This window comes from Schistocerca gregaria, chromosome X (assembly GCF_023897955.1).
Source record: "Schistocerca gregaria isolate iqSchGreg1 chromosome X, iqSchGreg1.2, whole genome shotgun sequence".
Lineage (NCBI taxonomy): Eukaryota > Metazoa > Arthropoda > Insecta > Orthoptera > Acrididae > Schistocerca > Schistocerca gregaria.
In genome coordinates, this window is record NC_064931.1 from 763,190,890 (window position 1) to 763,213,453 (window position 22,564).

At 40.3% G+C, this 22,564-nt stretch overlaps 1 protein-coding gene across 10 annotated transcripts in view; it reads right to left on the reverse strand.

Annotated features, from left to right (window-relative positions):
• LOC126299310 (battenin) overlaps positions 1 to 15,353 on the reverse strand; it is a 225,610-nt gene extending 210,257 nt beyond the window's left edge. For 6 of the 10 annotated variants that reach the window (XM_049991126.1, XM_049991123.1, XM_049991122.1 and 3 more), the window contains exons 1-2: positions 15,149 to 15,210; positions 14,926 to 15,009 (exon numbers count right to left, since the gene is read on the reverse strand). Coding sequence is in view for 2 of the 10 variants with exons in the window: in XM_049991114.1 (XP_049847071.1) it covers positions 14,926 to 15,009; positions 15,198 to 15,231 (118 nt within the window). In the remaining 8 variants the exon portion in view is untranslated. The other 4 variants (XM_049991115.1, XM_049991114.1, XM_049991118.1 and 1 more) reach the window with 4 other exon arrangements.
• Positions 15,354 to 22,564: the final 7,211 nt, after the last annotated feature.

Sequence of the window (22,564 nt, forward strand, 5' to 3'; positions counted from 1 at the left end):
AGGAGCTCGGGATCAGTTTTAGAACTGGTTCTACAGATGAAGACACTATACGCCACATAATGAAACTGAGTGACCGAATGCGCAATTTGTTCTTAAGTAAACAAAAACTATACAGTGGCTTCAGGGCACAGAATGTGAAGGACCACTTGAATGAACCTAAATGCTTCTTAAATGCAGTACTCTAGATCACATCACCAAATCATGCACAACAGAACAACAGGTTTGTTCCCACTGTGGAGATAACGGACACAAAAAGAAAATCTGCAATAAACTGCTTATCAGTTCTTCCTAGAAAGACAAATTGCTCGCACTGATTATTAAAGTGTTAAGTAAGTCATATATTTTTGAATTTGGCACAACCAATTTTCAGAATCTATATAGGTGCAGTACATTTGAAACCCTGTGCAGTCGCAAGACATACGAGTTACCTACCACGAAGGCAAGGAAATTGCACTGAGCAATTGCAAGCATGAACAACTTGGTTTCCTACATCCTTGGTAAACTCTAAATAATGTATATCACACGATGCCACCTGCTCTAAATACCGACTTAGTTGAATACAATTTCAACGAAATGATAGACTACATAGATAGGTTGCTGGAACAACGAAGTCTACAACAACAGAAAGCTTAGGAGCTGAAGATCAAAGCTTTTAAATGGTTGATTTTTTTAGGCTCAGCTTCTACTCAGGATAAACGAAGCTGAGACAATCTTATTGGAATTCGAGAGTTGTGATTGCTGTCATAATTTCCGTTGTGGACTATCAGTTAGCAATCATTTCATCAGACTGGTGCTTGTAGCAGCAGAACCTCCAAACAAATGAAGAACACGTCGGGGTCAACAACAGATAAACTTTATGCGCAAAACGAGAGATGTAATGCACTCTCCTCCTTACAAACACAAGATCCAAACAAACTGTGTATGCGAAGTCGACGAACCCTAACCAGATACACGAAGATATAAAAAGCAGCGCCAGGTTAAATAGACTGAAGGAGTCTAAAAGTCTTCAAGCAGCCATGAGATTTATAACACGCGTTGCACACGGAAAAGGGGATACAATTCCTTTTTCAACGCCACAAGCAGTTTATCACATTTTGCTTAAGTCCAATAATATCCCTACAGATAGTAAAAATATCTGCAACTTACTCAGACAAGTCTTTTCATGCCGGAATGAGGTCTCCGGTCTTGAACAGGAGTACAAAGATTTTGTAAAGGCCCATGGTGAATTTATTTCGATACCACCCTACTTTCACCTATGAGTTATATCCATACATGATACGTCTAGAAGTTTCCTTCAGATCAACGCTATGCACTGCGCATCGGTAATGAGTGAGCTGTGAAAAATCGTGAAGGAACTGGGTGCCGATGTCAATCTAGTCCACGACCATACGTGAGGAATGGGAAACTTCCACATTTACCAACACACGTGACCACTTTACTTGGGCACCAGAATGCCAAGGCAGCAATCACCATTCTCAATCGTAGATACATTGTCAGTAAAGTCACATAGTTACACGGTGGCCATGGTGTTACAGTAGCGATGAGTACTCCTCAATGCAGGTGGATTATTACCTGCGTATACATACAGTACTCCCACATGATTGTTCTGTACGTTGACAAATTAAGAGCTGGAGCAATGTACTTTCGTGGTGCTTGTCTCATAATCGGAGCTGATCGGCACGCAAAGTCGGTGCTTAATCACAGCAGAACGACAGATGAACGTGGTGTAATGTTGCAGAACTTGATCCAAGAACTGGATCCGATTGTGGTCAATGAGGACAGCGTAGCACCTTTGCAAATAGTAGCGGTACAAAGACCAATATAGACACTACCCTGGCAAATCGGGCAGTGGCTAATAAGTTTATATCCTGGGAGGCCAAACAACATATGACCACTATCGACAATAATGACATAAGGCCATTTATCTGAAAACAAAGATCTTCAGATGCAGGCCTTCAGTGAGCTCCTGCAGCGGGTGCAGGCAAATCACATCCCGAAGAGGCACCTCGGTGTAGGGAACTAATAGGGAACTGACAGACCTGAGCAGAAAGTCCATAACGCAAGGTTGAAAGTTACCAGCACTCTCTATGGAGGGATGAGAGAGAGAGAGAGAGAGAGAGAGAGAGAGAGAGAGAGAGAGAGAGAATGCTAAATATAAAACGGCATCTGAACCAAATATAGTGATACAAGATCCGAGACACTAAAAATAAGCACTGGAAGCGCTTTCTGAATGAACAACTGAAGCAATACTTGGGCGATCAGCCATACAAACTCATATCTGACGAAATTAAGGCTCCCACCCTTCGCAAGACAAACGGCTGGAGGAATTCCGCCACATGATTCTGCAGATACAGATAACAACCATCAAAGAGTGCTCCATGATCAGATGAGTTATGAATACAGTATCAGCGACGTCCTAATACCGTTACTTCACGACGAAGTAGCGCTAGCCACGATTAAACGTGGAAAGGCACCGAGTCCATATGACATCTCTTCAGAGGTGATACAGAAAGTAACTCCAATCATAGTGCCGTTCTTACCACGTCTATTGAAAGAAGCGTTGAGACAGAGCATGATACCAGAGATTTGGAAATCTTCACGTACACTTACAATAAAGAATGGTCTCGACAAAAATCCCGCAGAGCCGAAGAGCTATAGGCCTATATGTTTAATAAATACATTGGCAAAAGTTTATGAGCGGATACTCTGCAAGCGTCTTCAAGGTCACACAGAGCTCCACCTCAGCACATGTCAGTTCGGGTTTCGCAAAGGTAAATCGACAGATGGTGCCATTACTCCGACTATTCAAATTGTAGGCAGGGCAAACAATAAATATTGTACTGCAATAATTATCGACATCGCAGGCGCATTCGATTATTTTTGGTGGCTGCGATGTTCAATAGTTAAGAAGTCTTTGGATCCCAAAGCGACTTTATCTAAGTTTCAGGGACTAATGTAATGGTCGCAGAGTCGAATGGCTTGCTGTGTGGGGGTAACAAAAATTTACAAATGGCTGTCCACATGGCTCGATATGTAGACTAATACATTGGAACCTAGCAACAGAGCTGCTATTGGAAAGGACTGATAAAGCGAATGGAGTTGTGACTTACACTGATGATATCTCGGTTGTGGTCTCTGGAGATTCCAGACTGAGGCTTGAAGAAAATGCAACAACGTGCTCTCAAATATGTAGGGGTGATGCAGGAGCTACAAATAAAAATGCATACATGCTGCTAAAGGGCAAACTCTCCCTAAAGAGGAATCTAACCTTTGGGTTAAAAAGAGCCTAATTAAAAGCAGCACTGAATGCAGGTATTCAGGAGTTTTGCTCGATGACAGTAGAAACTTCTCAGCTTGTTTAGATACTGTCTGCCTAAAGGCTGCCAAAATCATTCACAAAATTGCCAGTACCTACACTGCCAACTTATCCCTGGAGGCTTTTAAACTGCACCACAATGCAATACTGATTGCCATATAAGCTTTGCAGCAAGCGCTTGGCCTCTAGTTCCCCCTGGTACGACACAGAGACTTCCTAAGACGTATGCAGTGAGGGATTCTCCTAAGGATGATGGGATCATACAGTACAACACTGGCAGAGGCTCTTCTCATAATTCTGGGAATATGTCCCATGGACATCACAGTAAGATATCATGTCACACAATATTGATTGCAACGGGATAACAAAGACAAAGTACAAGAAACTACGGTTCCAGAATAACTAATAAATTAGATCTTCGAGACAGGACACCTGATGAATTTCAGCAGGATTGGGATATCAGAAATAAAGGATGCCAGTTATACAGTATCGTTCCAAACACAAGAGAGAATACAAATGATTCATTACGTTCTCTGCAGAGGTATGTTCACTTTTATGACAGGTCACAGTCCATACCCCCAATACATACACAGAATAGGAAAGAGACTGTCAACATTGTGTGACTATGGTGAATTAGGATCAGCTGAGCATGTGGTGTGAACATGCCTACTCCGAGTGGACGCTAGGACTATGAAGCCCCTCAGGAAGAATGACGTACATACCTAATTATGAATGCTTACACATGCCAGTCACGAATAACACATCTAGGAAAGAACTAAAGTGTTGTGTGGTGTCTGTCAATAAAAGCATATTCAGTAGTAATTTAGTTTTAATTTAATTTTAATGTAAATACATTAATTATCAGTAATAATCGTTGAGATGACTCGGTGTTTCTGCTGAGTCACTAAACAACTGGATAGTTAACTACAGATGGCTGATGCGTACGCTATTTTCTCACTCAGTGCAAGCAAAACTCAAAGATGTACTGAGGTAACCACAAACAGCATTTAGAGAAATTTACATACGAAGTAATATAATACATTTATCTATTTTGTTTTTGTTTCATTATATACTTTGTTTTGTTTTCTTCCTAACTACTTTTCTTTATATATACAGGTATACATTTATTATTAATTTTTTTGTATAATTTAGTATCTTAATATTGGATTGCTAGAGTTCATGAAAAAATTATACTATTGTGTAGTGAATTACCAATGTACTGATGTACTGTATGACCCACTTTAAACACACAGTAGGGCAGGTTTTATGATTATAATAAATAAATAAAAGAACACGTCATCACACCAGATACAATTGAGGACTGAAAGTACATGGTGTCAGTAATTCACAGTTAGATGTTACAGCATTTGACTGTAGATTCCATCTGGTCTCAGTGCCATGTCACAGCTAAGGGCCAGAGGGAGAAGTTCTCACACAATGAAAGGAGCATTATATGGTTCTGGGCATTGATTAGTGTAGGATAGGTTCTTATACCCTACTCATCTTATGTGTAGACAGAAAGCTGAGGGGTAGTTGGATGCACACGCTCAGACTAAGTATAATGCAACGTGTCTGTGATAATAGGATCAGAGTGAACGTTGCTATCTAAAAGGGCACTGGAAATACTGGTTACTAAATGGTGACCATAGGAAAATAGCAACTTGAAGCATACATGAGAAGAAGAGTTATGCATCCCTATGGCAGTGACAAACCTTTCTCAACATTAATTCTTCTGGTGTTTTACAGGACAGGCCACTGTAATCTAACAAGGAAGTTTGGCAGTGCAGTCCAAGACACATGCAACTTGAAATACCAACTGCCACAAACCATACCAATCTTCTTCTATAATTTGAGTGGGTATGATGTTCACTTCTTTGTTAAGCACTGATTTTTTGGTTTGAAAGATAAGCTCAGTGTCATACCTGATATCGTTGAAGTACACATTTCATTTTCCAAGCGAATCACACAAAAAATAATGCTCCGTTTCCTGGATACGCCATGCTTCATGCATGCAATTCCTCAAAAACTTGCTGAGACAGTGAGTTACCAGAGCTGCATATCCTAATGATGCAAAATTTCATCCTGTGTCAAAGAGAAGGTCTTTCCTTATGAATACCTGTATTCAGTTGAGAGATTCCATGAAATCAAATTGCCCAACATAGCCCCATTCTCCACTAAACTCATAGGCACTGCCGTTACAGATGTAGTTTATGTACATGTGATGAACGTTTGGCAGGTGTTCAATATCCCTGAATATGGGGAATATGCTAGGTTGTACATAAAAACAGATGTATGCCTGCTCGCAGACATTTTTGAGAAATTACAGAATGTATGCCTGGGTACATACTATATGGATCCTGCCTTCTATTACACAACACTAGGACTTCTGTGGGACACAATGTTAAGAACTCATGTCAGCATCAAACTGTTGACCAATGTTGACAAGCTGTTCTTCTTCGAATGAAGGTTTCACAGGGTACTTTGACAATGCGTCTCCAGTTATGCCAAGGTGAATAACCTGTGAATGAATACAGGATATCTGAGAATTTAAGTCATATCCTTTACTTGGATGTAAACAAAGTCTATGGGCATGTCACGCAACAGTCTCTGCCGATTGGAGGGTTCCGTTGGATGTCCAAAGAGGAAATAGTCAGACTGAACGCAAAGGTCCATGATTTTGCTGCAGATATTCTGGTCAAGGATATGTTTTAGAGACAGGACTGGCATGCCATACTCATTTAAATGACTTGCATGGAAACTTGCGGCTGTGTCCGGAATGCCTAATCATGCGCAATCTGATGATAATGATGGGGAATAAGCAGATATACGTAGGCTGAAACTTAAATAGTGACAACACTGCTGTGGAGACACTATGGAATGGAATCTACTATTGTCACTGATAGCACATGTTGTTGACATACCTACCTTACCTCTGAGCAAATGGACTCGCCCGTTCCACATCACCGGCATGTGCACAATCGAGGGAAACACACTCACTTGTGAACGAGCAGTCTAACATAACGGTGCCAGAGGTCATACAGCATGACAGCATCATCAAGGTCTTCAAGAGGCATGGGGGGAATCGGTATTGCAGTACAGAAAAGTGGCACATTGGGTAAAAGCCTTCAACGAAGGTCGGCAAACTGTGGCAGACATGCATCGGGCAGGCTGTCCTAGTGTCTCTGAAGAAGAAATGCATGGTGTCGCCATGTTATTTGACAGTGATGAACACCGTACAATTTGTGAGCTCACCCATGAAACCAGATTAGTGCATACGACTGTGCTTCGCATCCTGAAGGAACGCTTTGGCATGAAAAAACTTGCATCACGATGGGTTCCGAATGACTTGACGTAAATGCAGAAATGGATGTGTTACGACGCACTATGAGCGCATAGCACAGGCTTTCTTACGCCGTATTGTAACACTGGATGAAGACATGGGCCACATTATATGAGCCAAAACTAAAACGCCAATCCAAGGAATGGTGTCATTATGGATCTCTGTGAAAGTCGAAAGTGCATCAGAGCCCCAGTATGGGGAAAGTTATGGTGATTCTCATGTATGACTGTGATGGTGTTATCCTACGGCATTACACTCCTCCACGGCAGACCGTCAATGCACAGTATTACTGTTCGTTTTTGGAGCATCACCTGCGACCAGATTTGCGAAAGAAGTGCCAACACTTTCTGCATAACCCACCCATCATTTTGCATGACAATGCGTGGGCGCATACAGCGCAAGCTGTGGTTGCTCTGTTACAACGATGGGACTGGGAAGTATTGTACCATCCACCATACTCCCCGGACTTAAGTCCTTGTGACTTTGACTTGATTTGGAACATGAAGGAACCATTTCATGGCATTCGCTTCAGAACTGTTAAAGAGATTCAACAGGCAGTAGACTGCTCCATTTGAACCATCAACAGAACAGGCTCTGCTAACGGTATACTACGCCTTCCACAATGCTGGCAATGGGTTCTACACAACGCTGGTGACTACTTTGAAGGACAGTAACAGGTGCAAACGTGTGGCTCTTTTGTATTGGTTGTGAATAAATAGCTGCCACTATTTAAGTTCTAACCGTTGTATATTCTGCAGTACAGAAACCTCCAGCAATCTCTCAATTTGCGGGTGGAGCTTATTAGAATCACCTGCAGCATCTCCTTCAAACAGTGTTGGTGTTTAAATGGATACATTGATGTAAACACTGAACAGAGGGCTCTCATTACGTGGGACTTTCAAAAAAATATTTCTAAATTAATAAATAATGCAATTTTCGGGAAAATTGTGGAAAATGTTAGAGAATACCACAAGATTCATTTACTTTACCATTACGAGAGGCATTTTGATGCAAGAGGTTACATAGCCAGACCAAATTTTAAGCAGGCCACCAACTTAAATCAACGACTAGTCACAGTGGAAATGCCAAAAGTTTCAGTGCAATTCACAAAGCCTATCTATATCAGTATGTGTGTTCTGGACCAGTTCCACTCTGAGTTTATGAAGCCAGACTTCGCTGATTCCAAATTACTTTACATGGGTACAGACAGTTTCATCTACAGACTGAAAGGCTGCAATAAATATGAAGTAATTAGGTTCAATATCGAAGCATTTGACACGTCTGGATATGCAGCTGATAATCCTTGCAGAGTAAAATCTTAAAACAAAGTTATCAGACTGATGAAAGACGAAGCGAATGGTTCACAGACTGTGGAGTTTGCGGGGCTCAGATAAAAAATGTACGCATACCGCATAATCCAGGTGTTGCCCAAAGGCGGGCTAAGGGTGTGCATCACACAGCCTCACAAGCTGTCACGATCAAGGATTACAAGAGGTGCTACCTGAGGGCATTGTCGCTGCTCCACATATGGTCTGCCAAGTAGTCTTTCAATCGCTAGGTCATGAGGTACATACTACAATGAAGCTGAAAGCTGGGCTGTCGTGTTATGGCGACAAATGCTTCATCTGTGGGAATGGGATCAGCTACCTCCCGTGCTCACACTACTCACTTGAGTGACTGAGTTTACGGAAGTGTATTTAATTTTAAATAGTGGTTGTGTATGCAGAATAGCTATATTAACCATTTGTTACAGATGTGTGTATGTGTATGAGTGAATATTTGTGCACTATGTGCATACGCATACTGTACTGTGTACATGACTGCACACTATGTATGTATGTATATATCATATACGTGTGTGTGTGTGTGTGTGTGTGTGTGTGTGTGTGTGTGTGTGTGTGTGTGTGTGTGTGTTTTTTTTCTTCGCCTGCTGTGGATAGTCCATATTTTCTGTATACTGATTTACAGCAATGATAAATGTACATAGAAGAAATTATTAAAGTGTACATACTGTTTAAAAAAGAATGACAAGTGTATACAGATACTGACGTAAGATGGGAAACCTAATATTTAAGTTTTTCTCTCCACTAGCTTTCAGTGCATTAATCAATAGGTAGTTTGAAGAAGGAACAACCGGGGGGAAAAAAATAGTTTTTTGTTGTCAAACTAGTGTTAGCGTATACGTGGGCAAACAAAAGTGGCCCAGATGAGTGGATACGATTTAACGTTAATGTATACACACCCTGAGACGCACACATGACATATATGCTCACCACGTGATCAGACACCAGTTCAGAGCATAGCGCGGGCTGTATCATTGTGAGTGGAGCAGTGCAAAATGGGGCAATAGTACTCACAGTGGAGCAGTGCGTGTTTATGGTGGAAAGTTACATCACAATAAAGTCGTGAAAACAGTATGGTCAGTTGCTTCCTGAGAAGTTTAATGGTGTCAAAGTACCAGCAACGAGTGCCACACAACGCTCAGTCCAAAAATAGTGAGAGACAATATCTCTTTCAAAGAAGTGAAAGAAAATTCAAAAACGTGCCCATGCATAAGAAAATGTGGCTTGAGTTCACCAGAAAATGCTTTTGAGTCCTACCAAATCAACCTGATGCCTGTCACAAGAGACCGGCATATCATATCGATCGTGCAGACAACTAATCCACCCGGACCTGCATGTGCATCTCTATCTAGTGTCTGTTGTTCATGCATTAAAAGAAAATGTAAATGCTTCTCGGAGTCTCCAGTTTTTTGAGTGGCTATTCACTGAGACAACAATGAATGGCTTGGACATGGATCTATTCTTTATGTCTGATGAAGCCTGGTTTCACCTGAGTTGTTACATCGTCTCTCAGAATCACAGGTTCTGGGCAGCAGAGAATCTGTATAACTTCCACAAAACAAAATTGCATGATCATAAAGTTGGGGTTTGGTGGCCAGTGTCTGCACACTGCATTATTCATCCCATCTTCTTTCATCAGATGCTCACTTCGACACATTACATTGCCAACAGTTTGAAACCATTTGTGGGAGCATTAACGGAGGACGGGAATACCTTCCGCTACTTCCAGCAGAATGGAACACATTTACCAGTCTTCACATCTGACAGAGTTGTTAGCAGAGGTCAGTCTGGTCACGGCTTTAGCTGGCCGGCCAGGTCATCCGATCTGTCAGTGTGCGACTAATTTGTGTGATGTTTTTTCAAGAACTGCTGCAGAGCATTTTGGGTGAGATTGTTGCAGCAATTCCAGCAGTCCAACTTTAATCAGCCTTCAGCAACTTGCTGACCAGGGTCCAAAAGCACTAAGAGATGAATGATGTTCACTTTCAACATCTGCTATAGTCAGGTTAGTGTTGTAGTCCCTTTCATTTACTGTGTTTCTTTGTACCAAGTAACTCTGTTCTCTGGACAACTTTTATTTGCCCCATCCTGTAGATGCACATTGTGAGCTGTAAAAAGAGACTGAAAACCACTCACATCCTGGTTTAATCAGACTAGGAAATATTCATTAGTTCAAAGAAGAGAACATACGGCAGTTTTGAGTTTGTCCACCCACAATGCTGTGGTTGCTCTAACAGCGGGTGTTCACATCTGCTGTTCAGTTGCTTAAGGCTTCATGTTTGCAGTGCATCAGAATATTGTTTTGTATTTAATGCCTGATGTCTGAATTTAGATACTGTTCATTAAAGGTAAATGAACAACAGTTATTCATATAGTAACTATTCTAGATGGTTTGAAAGTGTATTAGTTTGTCAACACCAACAATAAACAAGTCTCTGGTAAGCTCCTCATTTTCGATTTTAAAATACAGGCAGTTAGAATATTTCTTACCCGAAGGTTATTTAACTGCCTCTGTCTTCACTGATGGTATGGTGAAGAACATTTTCTTGCTACAAAAGAACAAGAGTGTCCCACATTCCAACACAAGTGGTGTACAATGGAAAAATTGAAGTACAAGACAACAAAAATTGCATCACAAGACAAGAAGATCAAGGGAGTATGAAGACAGTTACATAATTCCACTTGAGTACAGACCATTTTATGAGATATTGATGAAACCAACAACAGCTATTGTAGGCGATGATAAAAGTGAATGACAGTAATAGATAGATAATTCTATGAAAACCTGTGAGTAGAATATAAACTTCTGAATATGTTCTATTATGAAAGTTTTGTGAAAATATAAATATTTCTGATGTGCCTAATTAATAATCAGTTTGAAGATGGGAACAAATCCACAGTTTTTAATACTGTGATGCATTCCTCAGGACAACCCAATATATCTTTTCACGTGATGAACACTAACCTGTTGATGCTACGTACTGATGTGCTTGATGCTAGTACTGTAGAGCAATAAGTTGCATGTCAACACAAGCACCAAAGTCAACATTACCTTCCTTCAATTGGGCCAACTGGCGGTGAATCGAGAAAGTACAGTACATGCTGACAAAACTAAAATGAGCTCTAACATGGAAATTAAGTGTTTCTGGACACATGTCCACATAACATCTTTTCTTTATTTGTGTGTGAGGAATGTTTCCTGAAAGTTTGGCCGTACCTTTTTCTAACACCCTGTATAAATATAAACAACACTAAGGAGGCAATAATGGTATTAACATTTCACGTGAGCTATATAGGTTAAGTGGAGGGTTTGATGATAATTTTTAGAATGTGTTTTTGGCACGAATTTGATATTATATTTTTATGATCATTTGTTGTTGCGATTGGCTAATTAAGTTTGGTCGCCCCCTCCCTCCCCCCAAAAATAAACATATTTTTTTAGGTTGCCCCTTATTTTTTATGACTCCTTATTAGTAAAGAGAATGGTTTTGTAACTGACAATATGTACGTTGTTTTGAAACATTGTATATATGCTGCCAATGTTATGGTTGCCATCCTGTAATTTGGTCACGAGTTTGTGATGCCATGGTCATGATCTTTTAATTTGGTTGGTGATGCCTTTTTGGAAATTTTTATAACATAATTGGACAAAGCCAGCAGGTGTATCGAATGCTTCAATCACTTCTAGTAATATACAGCCAATGCTGCCAGAAAAGCAACACAGCCTCTAGTTTTGATCCTCCACTTGGCTCTAGATTAGAGGACCCAGATCAGTTGCTTGAATTATGTTGCAAATGGACAACTGTGTTGGGACCCCACATGCATGGTTAGCTGCCTTCAACACTTCTACCAATCAATGGAAGGGTAAAAAGACCGAAGAAAGGAAGTTGGGTTTAATGTCCCATCGTAATTGAGGTCATTCAAGGCGGACCACAAGCTCGGATTTATCAATGATGGAAAAGGAAACTGGCTGTGCCCTTTCAAAGGAACCATCCCACCATTTTCCTGGAGCAATTTAGAGTAATCATGGAAAATCTAGATGTGGATGCCCAGATGTGGGTTTGAAGCATTGTCCTCTTAAATGAGAGTTCAGTGTGGCAACCACTGTGCCACATCACTTGGTATGGTAGCGTAAAGGCTGCGGCAGTGCCTAATTGTATATTATTCTCTAAACCTAGCGGTCAGTGTTTCAGTTAATAATGAACTCGATTGTCTGCTGTTTCATCAATAGTCAAATGTGACATCATTCATGAGATCCACTTCTCACCAAGTTATTTTGTTACAGTGTTTGGTGAATGGCCTATCACTTGCTGAAGTCCCACATGTGTAAAAAGTACCAGTGAAGTATATCATAACAGAATGTATAACTCAGCATTCAAAAAAGTTCATTGTGGAGTGCCAAACATTCTGTATTAGCCCCCTTGGAGTTGTTTATATTTATAGATAAAATGTCACTCATCAACCACAGATTCAGATTCTAACATAGTGCACAAATTTGAGAGCCATAAGCTTCAACATGCCTGTTACAAAAAATTATCAGGTTTATGGATTCACAGTCATTTACAGTTTAAGGAAATGGTGTAGAAATACCAAATTAAAAATTCAGTAAATTTTTTTGCTTTTTAAAAATAAGTTAAAAAAATTGCACACAAGAAGCACTGAATTAAGGACAGCTGCTACTTTGGAGACATAACATGTTAATTAGATATGTCACTGAAACTAAAGCGTTTTGTGGTAGTGGACAGAGAGGACACAGTGTAGGAAGTGATTTACTAACACGCAATGCTGGCTTACAAAAACAACAACCACTGAGTAGTTATAATATGCAGAGCCACCATCTCGTTACAGGGTAGAGACATCAACATATCATATTTCACTCATGCACTTATGCTCAGCATATATCACAAAGCGCAGAGATTAGCGTTGGTGCAGGAACACCACCAATAAGGCATCGAGAAGGTCGCCTAGATCGACAAGTCATGGTATACATTTTTACACAGTGATGGCAGGCTATAAGTATGCTGAAAAACACATGGTGGTGCATACTGCATGCAAACAGTATGGGATTAATGCTGATGGTTCAGTTGTTCTTGTTTATAAGGGTTTACATGTGGCCAATGGAACATCTACAATCTTCCTCACAAACAAACAAGACAAAAATCTACTATATCAATGTGCATTGGTTTGTTCAACCTCTGGCACAATTGAAGTAACCCATACATTCATCAATACAATGCACAATCCCATCACACACCAATTATGTGAATTTTTTGAGGAACTTCCTGCATACATTATGATCCTTGTGTGGTCTCCCAGGCTACCTGACTTCAATACTGTTGAGCACATCAGACATCATCAAGTGACACGTGGGTGCCTTAGACCAACTATGACCGAACTCTGGGAGACATATTGAGTGCCCGTGAATTAAGATGGAGCCGTAATACGTTTGGTGTCTTGTGGAGTCCATGGCATGACATATCACTGTCAGCATTAGTGCTACGTTCTAGCCTACTAGGCAAGTGTGTCTAATTCAGTTACACAACAAGTGTGGAAGTATCAAAGAAGATACTTTTGAATTCCAAATACATGCAGTAACAGCCATAAAATGGGCCACCCAAGGCACTTATGAATGGAGTTTTTTTAATGAATCCACACATTTTTCTAAAGTTTCACAAGGTTCTTTCAATATTAAATATAATGTTCATAATTACGAGACAAGATACAAGGATGTTTTCACAGAGAAAAGATATGACATCCCTTTCTCTTAAAATCAACCCATTCATTGAGTCACTGTTTTTTTCTCAAAAATAAATCATCAGATCAATGTCACTTAAGAAAGGAATTAAGAAATGTGTTGGCAGCCAACAATGTCTTTGGTGTTAATGAATACATAGATAATCAGCATCAAGTTAAACATAAACAAAGAAAATGTAACCGTGTAAAACTGTTACATACAAACTGGCTTGCAATATATTTGTTAGTGGGTGACAGTAACATTTATTCTTGTGTTCTACACTCAATAAAAGTTTACTAACACATTCGATTTTTCCTAGTTCAACATTTTATTACTGAGGCCGCAATGTTACGGTGTTGATTCAGTCTAGATAACACAATCATCATATAATGTGTCACTGGAAATATGAAGACAAAAAAATATGCTCAGTCCCATGTTTTTACCACTGTCTCTTACACGTAATTATATTCTGCATGTTCACTATGACGTCTCATTCCCGTGTATTTCGTCTGTAAACACCAGTCTTCTTTGTCCTTTCGTCATCCATTTGCACACATACTTTTTTCCCCCTTCATGTTGTTGAGCAACTTAAAACATGCGTAAATTTACGTTCTTCTTTGGAAGTTTGTGGGCAAATCCTATATCAACAACTTAGATCCACGAATAGTAAATAAAATCAAAAGTGAACCTATATCATACTAATACCATAACAATTCCTCAGTATTATTTATTATACGCTTCTAATCAGTAATGGAAACTTTCTGTTCTTAATTGACAGCTTTCTTTAACATAAATGGAATCTAATAAAACACCCGTGTATTAAGATGGATTGTTCAGGGAATGGGGGCGGCAGGGACACAAGTGAAACAATTTCTGTCCTATACTAAGTAGGAAAAGCCTTCCTAATGTTCTCTAAAATTTGCTGAACATTAGGAAGTGTTTTCCTATTTAATATTGTTATCACGTTCTGCCAATCAGCCCCGGAAATTTTAGTTAATTTTAATTCTGTACTACAATGTCATGCCAATTTCTCAACGGCAGACAGGTGGATGAAAATCACAAGCCTTAAACATTATTCGTAGAAGCGAAAGATTTTCCGACTCGTCCCTACGACGTAAACCGGCAAATTTTTGGGAGTGATTGGTCGACAGCAAAACCCTCACTTAATAGCTTCGCTATTTTGACAACTCACCTCGTTCTGCAAAAGACCGGAAGGACCTGTGAAGTACACGTCGACACTTTACCAACAGTCTTCTTGAAATAGGTATCACAGGAACTGGAATGAGAAACAGTTTTCTAATGTACATCACAAATCAACACTCCTGAGATAAAAAATAAAAACTGATGCCAACAAAATATAAAAGGTTTTTGCTGTTTTTTATTATTTATTAAAACGGCGATTGTAATGTCTAGACCTCGGAGAATTGTTTTACGCCTGACGTCAATCTAGCGAGTGTTTCTCACCTACTGCCGAAATTCGGCAACGAAAACACACCATTTAGTAAGTACAAATCAGTTAACCTAAACCAAAACATTCATATTTGTTGACAACCAGCTGTCGCTTGACAGCATGGGTCAAAGATTATGTCACATACGTGCATCCATAGATTTTTATAATCTATGGAAAGAGCATTCGGATGCCCAGAACCATGGTCTCCTATTATCACAGTCTAACTCAAACATCACAGTCGCGACAATTCGCCTCGATTTTGTTGCCTACCGCGCCAGCGGCGCCTCAAGCGGCCAGTAACTTAAACTGTGAGTTCGGCGCGATCGTTAAAGCGAATAGTGGTTGTTTATTTTGATTTCTACAATGCATTTCGAACAAAACCAGTTCATGAACGCAGTTCATGAATGCAATACTCACACTGTTTGACATCCCAAATAAGCCACCTCAACTGACGATGGAAAGGAAACTGCCACAAAGATTCGACAAGCCATCTAAAGCTGTAAAACAGTCGTATGACACAGAAGCAGCCAGTTTAGCTCTCCGTATATCAGTGCCAGATTCGTGTGAGTCGTCAGCACAGATGGAAGCAACACATTGATGGTCTGCTGAAACGTCTGAGTTCAGCTACGTATGCTATTAGGGTTATTGCAAATTTTTGGTGATAAGAATCTCAGTAAATTAGCTTACTATACCTACTTTCATTCACTGCTTTCGTATGGCATCATATTCTGGGGTAATTCATCCTTGAGTAGAAAAGTAGTCATTGCTCAAAAACGTGTAATCAGAATACCCACGGTCATCCTGCAGACATCTATTTAAGGATTAAGGGATCCTCACAGTATATATATTCACTTATGAAATTTGTTGTTAATAATCCAATCCAGTTCAAAGTAATAGCAGTGTGCATAGCTATAACACCAGGAGAAAGGATGATCTTCACTATGCAGGGTTAGATCTGACTTTGGCACAGAAAGGGGTAAATTATGCTGCCACAAAAGTCCTTGGTCACCTACCAAACAGCATCAAAAGCCTCACAGATAGCCAACTAACATTTAAAAACTCCTTCTACTCATTGGTGGAATTTTTAGATATAAATTAAGGGGGGCAAAAAAAACTTTAACATTAGTGTCATGCAATATTTTGTGTAGTGTAATATCTTGTACAGACATCTTTTATTAACCTGACACGTTCCACATCATTACGAAGTGTCGTATTCATGATCTATGGAACAAGTATTAATCTAATCTAGACCTGCTTTGACGATGAAGTGGTTAGATTAAGTGCAGTTATTCGTGTCTTAAAAAAGCATAACGTTTGGTATGTATTTCATTCATTTCTGATATTACCCACTTAATTTTCCTTCCTTCCTTCTTGTGATGACATTATTTTGTTAGCACCTTGTTCGCTGACAGATTGTTTGAAAATTAATAAAATATTTGGTCTTGCGTAACATGTAATCAGCTCAGTATAATGTTTTCAACATTTTCACCCACATTTTGGCAGTTGTTTGTCCGTGTAGTGGTACATGTCTGTGCTTCTTATGTGTTTATCTGTGTGTTTATATTCTCTTGATATCAACGAGGGAAGCTGCAATTATACCCAATGTCACAAGTGTTTCTTCACGAATGTGTTGTAGCTTGCTACTCGATTCGTGGTTTTTGTTCATACTTGCGCTTATTTTTTGAATCATTTTTATAAACATATAAGTCTTACGATAGTATAAAAACCCTTGGAGGCACGAAAATAACTCAAATATCCGGTAAATTACGTAGGAAATGGGTGCAAAACAAATATTATGCTCACGACGCGCCTGATGTTCACCTTACTCGCCGCGAGGAGCGCTAGTGTCGCTCTATCTGCCAAACGGTAACAACTTTCACAAACAGTGAGTGTCGCGACTGTTATGTTATACTGTGCTATTACTCTCCTAGCCTTCCCACTCTGTGAAAAAGCGCGAACACAGGAAGTACTCACATTCACCACCAGAGCGTTGCAAGGGTGCAGTAGTATGCCCGAGCAGCACTACTCGCACCTAATCACATCTGTTGGAGTCGGATTACTTTTCTGTTGATCGGTTTGTTATTATTAGTATTTTTAACACGATTGGTATAACAGTTTTGCAGATTACGTGGCCTAATTTCTCAGCATAATCTAGTCTCACTTCAGTCGCTCTGTAAAACCTTTGAAGGATTCAAAACATTGAGAACTACATAGCAAAAATTTTGCGATTTCCCTTTGAATAACAAACAGGATACAAACTGAAACAGTGCGCTCTACTGTATGTAGCAGCAGTTACCAATAACACACACCTGTAAATTCTGGAAAGAAAAATTGCACCAAATTCATACTAATGATGGCCACAATCAATAGCATTACTTAATCAAAATACTGAAACATCACTGCATGAAGTGCAGAACTAATTTTGGACATGAGGGGTTTCTATCATGACTGACGTGAATAACACAAATAAATAGGAATAACATCTTAAATACGCTATTTAATGTCCTCTACATATAGCAGTTTGCACTAATAGTTCATTTTTTCCTTAATAAGAGGGCAATATGATTGGGGCCCATAAACTGGTATAGTTTCACTAGCTAAGGTTCTTTGATTATTGGAAAAGTAAAAACTATCTCTAAAAGCTAATAATTCACTTAAATTACTATGCAAGGTAATAATATACAATACTGGGTTTAATTAAGTTCTAAAGGAACCATTCATGATGGATACCAAGATGCATTATCTTTGGAAGTGTGCATAACTTCACTTCTAATAGAACTCGGTTCATTAAAGATTTATATGTACTTGTACTTTAACCACCTGTGAAGTAGGTATTCTTGGTAATAATATTTACATAATCTTGCTCTGTAATCCTACAAAACTGTATTTTATAATAAACTAAGGATACTTTAAGAAAAGCCTACCCAATTTCACTTTTATGGTTTTAGGTTTTAAGTAATTAAGGTTCTCACTTTCCTCTTGATTGATATTTAGATTTTTGTACTTAAACGTCCTACCTTAACAATTTGACTTGGAGTATTCCATAAACAAAGAATCCGAATTTTACTCTTACTTTAACTTTTAATACTCCTTTAACTTCAGATAAAAAATCACTTTTAAAAACATGAATGCCGGAATTGTTCATTTAAATCAGGATACTTAGTTTTAGTACCACTGAGATGAGGACCCTCTGTAGGTTCGTGATCAGGATTGATGTTATGTTTCGAACACTAATTGACGTTTTATGTGATTATTATTGAAACAACACACAAATTAACTGATCCATGTCAATATACATTACGTAACTGAATGTATGAAGTCTGTGAAGCAGTGAAGAAGATTAGTGGCAGGAGAAATGGCGACTAACTGTACTCACGAATCTAGATGTGCGAATGCTCTATAAAATATCTTCTTGCCGTCGGATTTTCAACATATTAGAGCCATTCCATTCTTTCGTGAATAAGAAATAATAGCCAGATCCACATCCAACGCAAATCTCTTCTAATGCAGCTTCCAGTTATCTCTCTTAGCACCATCGAGTTGTGACGTGCTAAGGCTTTCAATACACTGTGTGCCGTTCACACAAAGGAGCCGCTCAGTTCGACCGCCAAACCCACCTTTTACATCGCGCAATGCCACTTTCGTTGTGGAGGGAGTTCCCTATAGCGTTTGCATGTTGCAAATATAAGTGCCCTAAACATGAACCAGCCTTTAACAAACACACTTCTTTCACAAACATATTCATATTACAATAATTGAAAATTTCAACATATTCTTTTGCTTTTTTCATATATACATTACAAAACTCTAATTTTCTTGCCATGCATCAAGGAGTTCAAACAACACAGGATGCAGAGTTCATAAATTGCAGATACACAGTCAGATTTGATATAAGTGTTGCAGCCCAAATAGCAGGATGTGTGCTCATAGAAGGCAACCACAAGTTTTTTTAATTTTTTTATTTTATAATTTTTTAGCATACTTCTATGATTTGGGTGGGACTGATTCCCACGCTATATAACGTTTTACAGTATCTTCTGCCCATCTGGGACATGATTTCTTGAAATCTGCTATTTTCACAAGAAGAAAGGAAGACCTTGCATTTGATGGATATAGCTCGACTGTTTTAATTATATGTGCCAAAGTTTTTTAATAATTGTTTTTGTAACACCCACCTAATGAGTAGTTTCATTGAGTTTCTTTCAAAAACGCGAAACTTTAACCCACGTTTTCACACTTTCAGTCACACTTTATTTAACTGTTTTTTGATCATCTTTTCATCTAAAATGTCACACAGGATGTGACTGGAAGAACGGCAGTTATTACTGTCATGATATTCGTGCAAGGAGGCACCTGAAATATTGCTTTGATGAAGGGTTGCTTAGTGCTCTCATATTTCTGTCTTTAGTACGCCACATTCAATTAATGTTTGATAGTTGGTCTACACTCCTGGAAATTGAAATAAGAACACCGTGAATTCATTGTCCCAGGAAGGGGAAACTTTATTGACACATTCCTGGGGTCAGATACATCACATGATCACACTGACAAAACCACAGGCACATAGACACAGGCAACAGAGCATGCACAATGTCGGCACTAGTACAGTGTATATCCACCTTTCGCAGCAATGCAGGCTGCTATTCTCCCATGGAGACGATCGTAGAAATGCTGGATGTAGTCCTGTGGCACGACTTGCCATGCCATTTCCACCTGGCGCCTCAGTTGGACCAGCGTTCGTGCTGGACGTGCAGACCGCGTGAGATGACGCTTCATCCAGTCCCAAACATGCTCAATGGGGGACAGATCCGGAGATCTTGCTGGCCAGGGTAGTTGACTTACACCTTCTAGAGCACGTTGGGTGGCACTGGATACATGCGGACGTGCATTGTCATGTTGGAACAGCAAGTTCCCTTGCCGGTCTAGGAATGGTAGAACGATGGGTTCTATGACGGTATTGATGTACCGTGCACTATTCAGTGTCCCCTCGACGATCACCAGAGGTGTACGGCCAGTGTAGGAGATCGCTCCCCACACCATGATGCCGGGTGTTGGCCCTGTGTGCCTCGGTCGTATGCAGTCCTGATTGTGGCGCTCACGTGCACGGCGCCAAACACGCATACGACCATCATTGGCACCAAGGCTGAAGACGACACGTCTCCATTCGTCCCTCCATTCACGCCTGTCGCGACACCACTGGAGGTGGGCTGCACGATGTTGGGGCGTGAGCGGAAGACGGCCTAACGGTGTGCGGGACCGTAGCCCAGCTTCATGGAGATGGTTGCGAATGGTCCTCGCCGATACCCCAGGATCAACAGTGTGCCTAATTTGCTGGGAAGTGGCGGTGCGGTCCCCTACGGCACTGCGTAGCATCCTACGGTCTTGGCGTGCATCCGTGCGTCGCTGCGGTCCGGTCCCAGGTCGACGGGCACGTGCACCTTCCGCCGACCACTGGCGACAACATCGATGTACTGTGGAGACCTCACGCCCCACGTGTTGAGCAATTCGGCGGTACGTCCACCCGGCATCCCGCATGCCCACTATACGCCCTCGCTCAAAGTCCGTCAACTGCACATACGGTTCACGTCCACGCTGTCGCGGCATGCTACCAGTGTTAAGGACTGCGATGGAGCTCCGTATGCCACGGCGAACTGGCTGACACTGACGGCGGCGGTGCACATATGCTGCGCAGCTAGCGCCATTCGACGGACAACACCGCGGTTCCTGGTGTGTCCGCTGCGCCGTGCGTGTGATCATTGCTTGTACAGCCCTCTCGCAGTGTCCGGAGCAAGTATGGTGGGTCTGACACACTGGTGTCAATGTGTTCTTTTTTCGATTTCCAGGAGTGTACATTCTTGTTTGACTTGTCTGATTTTATAAGCGAAAACCGAGACTACAACAGTTTTCTCCAATTTCTTAATGCAGGTCAAGCAAATCATAAGAAATAATTTATTTGAGCAGATGTGCCGATGGGCTGCCAGATAAGAGAGGGCATCTGACAGACGAAACATACATTGGATTTATGCAAGCTCTGTGGTGGTTTCTCGTAATAAATTACTGTGGTTACATATCCTCTTATAATGCAATACATCCACCTTAAATCCTTTATCACACCTCAATAATATACTCTCGAACATCTAGCCAGAGAAACACCAGAGCACAATGTTTACTCCGTTTGCACTGTTGTTTCTGATATTTGTCCAGCACAGGTTTACTGTGCGCTACTAGTGCCGAGGCTCGGAGAATACTAGCGGGCGATGGCAAAAGACATAGAATATATATCGATGGAGTTAGCATAGCCCACTGAGCATGTTATCAGCGTGAAACCAGGCTAGTCATGTGATTTTGGACGACAATGCATATCTTCAATTTGTAGTACTAGCGAAAATTGAATATTACTCACGTTTCAGTAACAGCTATAGTGCAATATTGTGATTGCTACGGAAAGCTCACTCCATAGACATCTATACTCTGTGGCGCAGAAACAGAATTTCGTCTGCAACATCTTCTGCGATGTTGAGAATTGCGCATTGCAGCCCATACAGCACTTAGTGTTATTACTTCGCTGCTACAGAATATCACCTTCAGAAGTACTATGAAACTTTGTATACACGTTTTACAGGTGTCTGAACAATTTAATACCAGGAAATGAAATTGGCTTGAAGATGTGAAGAGCAATGATGTTGTGCTTTTTTGCCATAGAATCATACCTCATATTCCACTTTATTTCGTTTTTTTCTGGTAACCGGATAAGAAGTGACAATCAACAATATGTTTTTCTGTTTTCTATTGCACTTATTCATATTATCGAATCTCTGCTCTAAGTAATTATATTACAATGATACTGTAACGGCGCTTAAGTGTCACGAAGAAACAACCAATTTGAAAGTATGAAATTGTTAAAGCAAACATGCTAAGGAGTTTGCGCCACTTGCTTGTCTATTATTGTTTTTAATTTTCCTTTATTTATTCTTCTGCTTCTTATAGACAAGTAAATCCTCTATAACATTTTTTCACCACCTCATCAGCAAAGTAAAACCATACACTATACAAAAAAATGATCGTATGGTGTTGTTGGCCGTGTGTCCCCATTCGGGGGAGTTCGGCCGCCGTATTGCAAGTACTATTTAGGTGACGCCACTAGGGCGACTTGCGAGTCAGTGATGATGAATGGCACACAACACCCAGTCCCCTGCCGGGAATCGAACCCAGGTCCCTTTGCGTGGTAGGCAGTAAAGCTACCACTACGCTACAGAAGTGGACTACACTACACAAAAAATGTGAGATGTATGCTGGAATTTTTAAGTAATAAAAAAGTGACAGACACAATTTTTTTACGTTTTCTATTTCACTGAGTCATATTGTCGGTTCTGTTCTAATT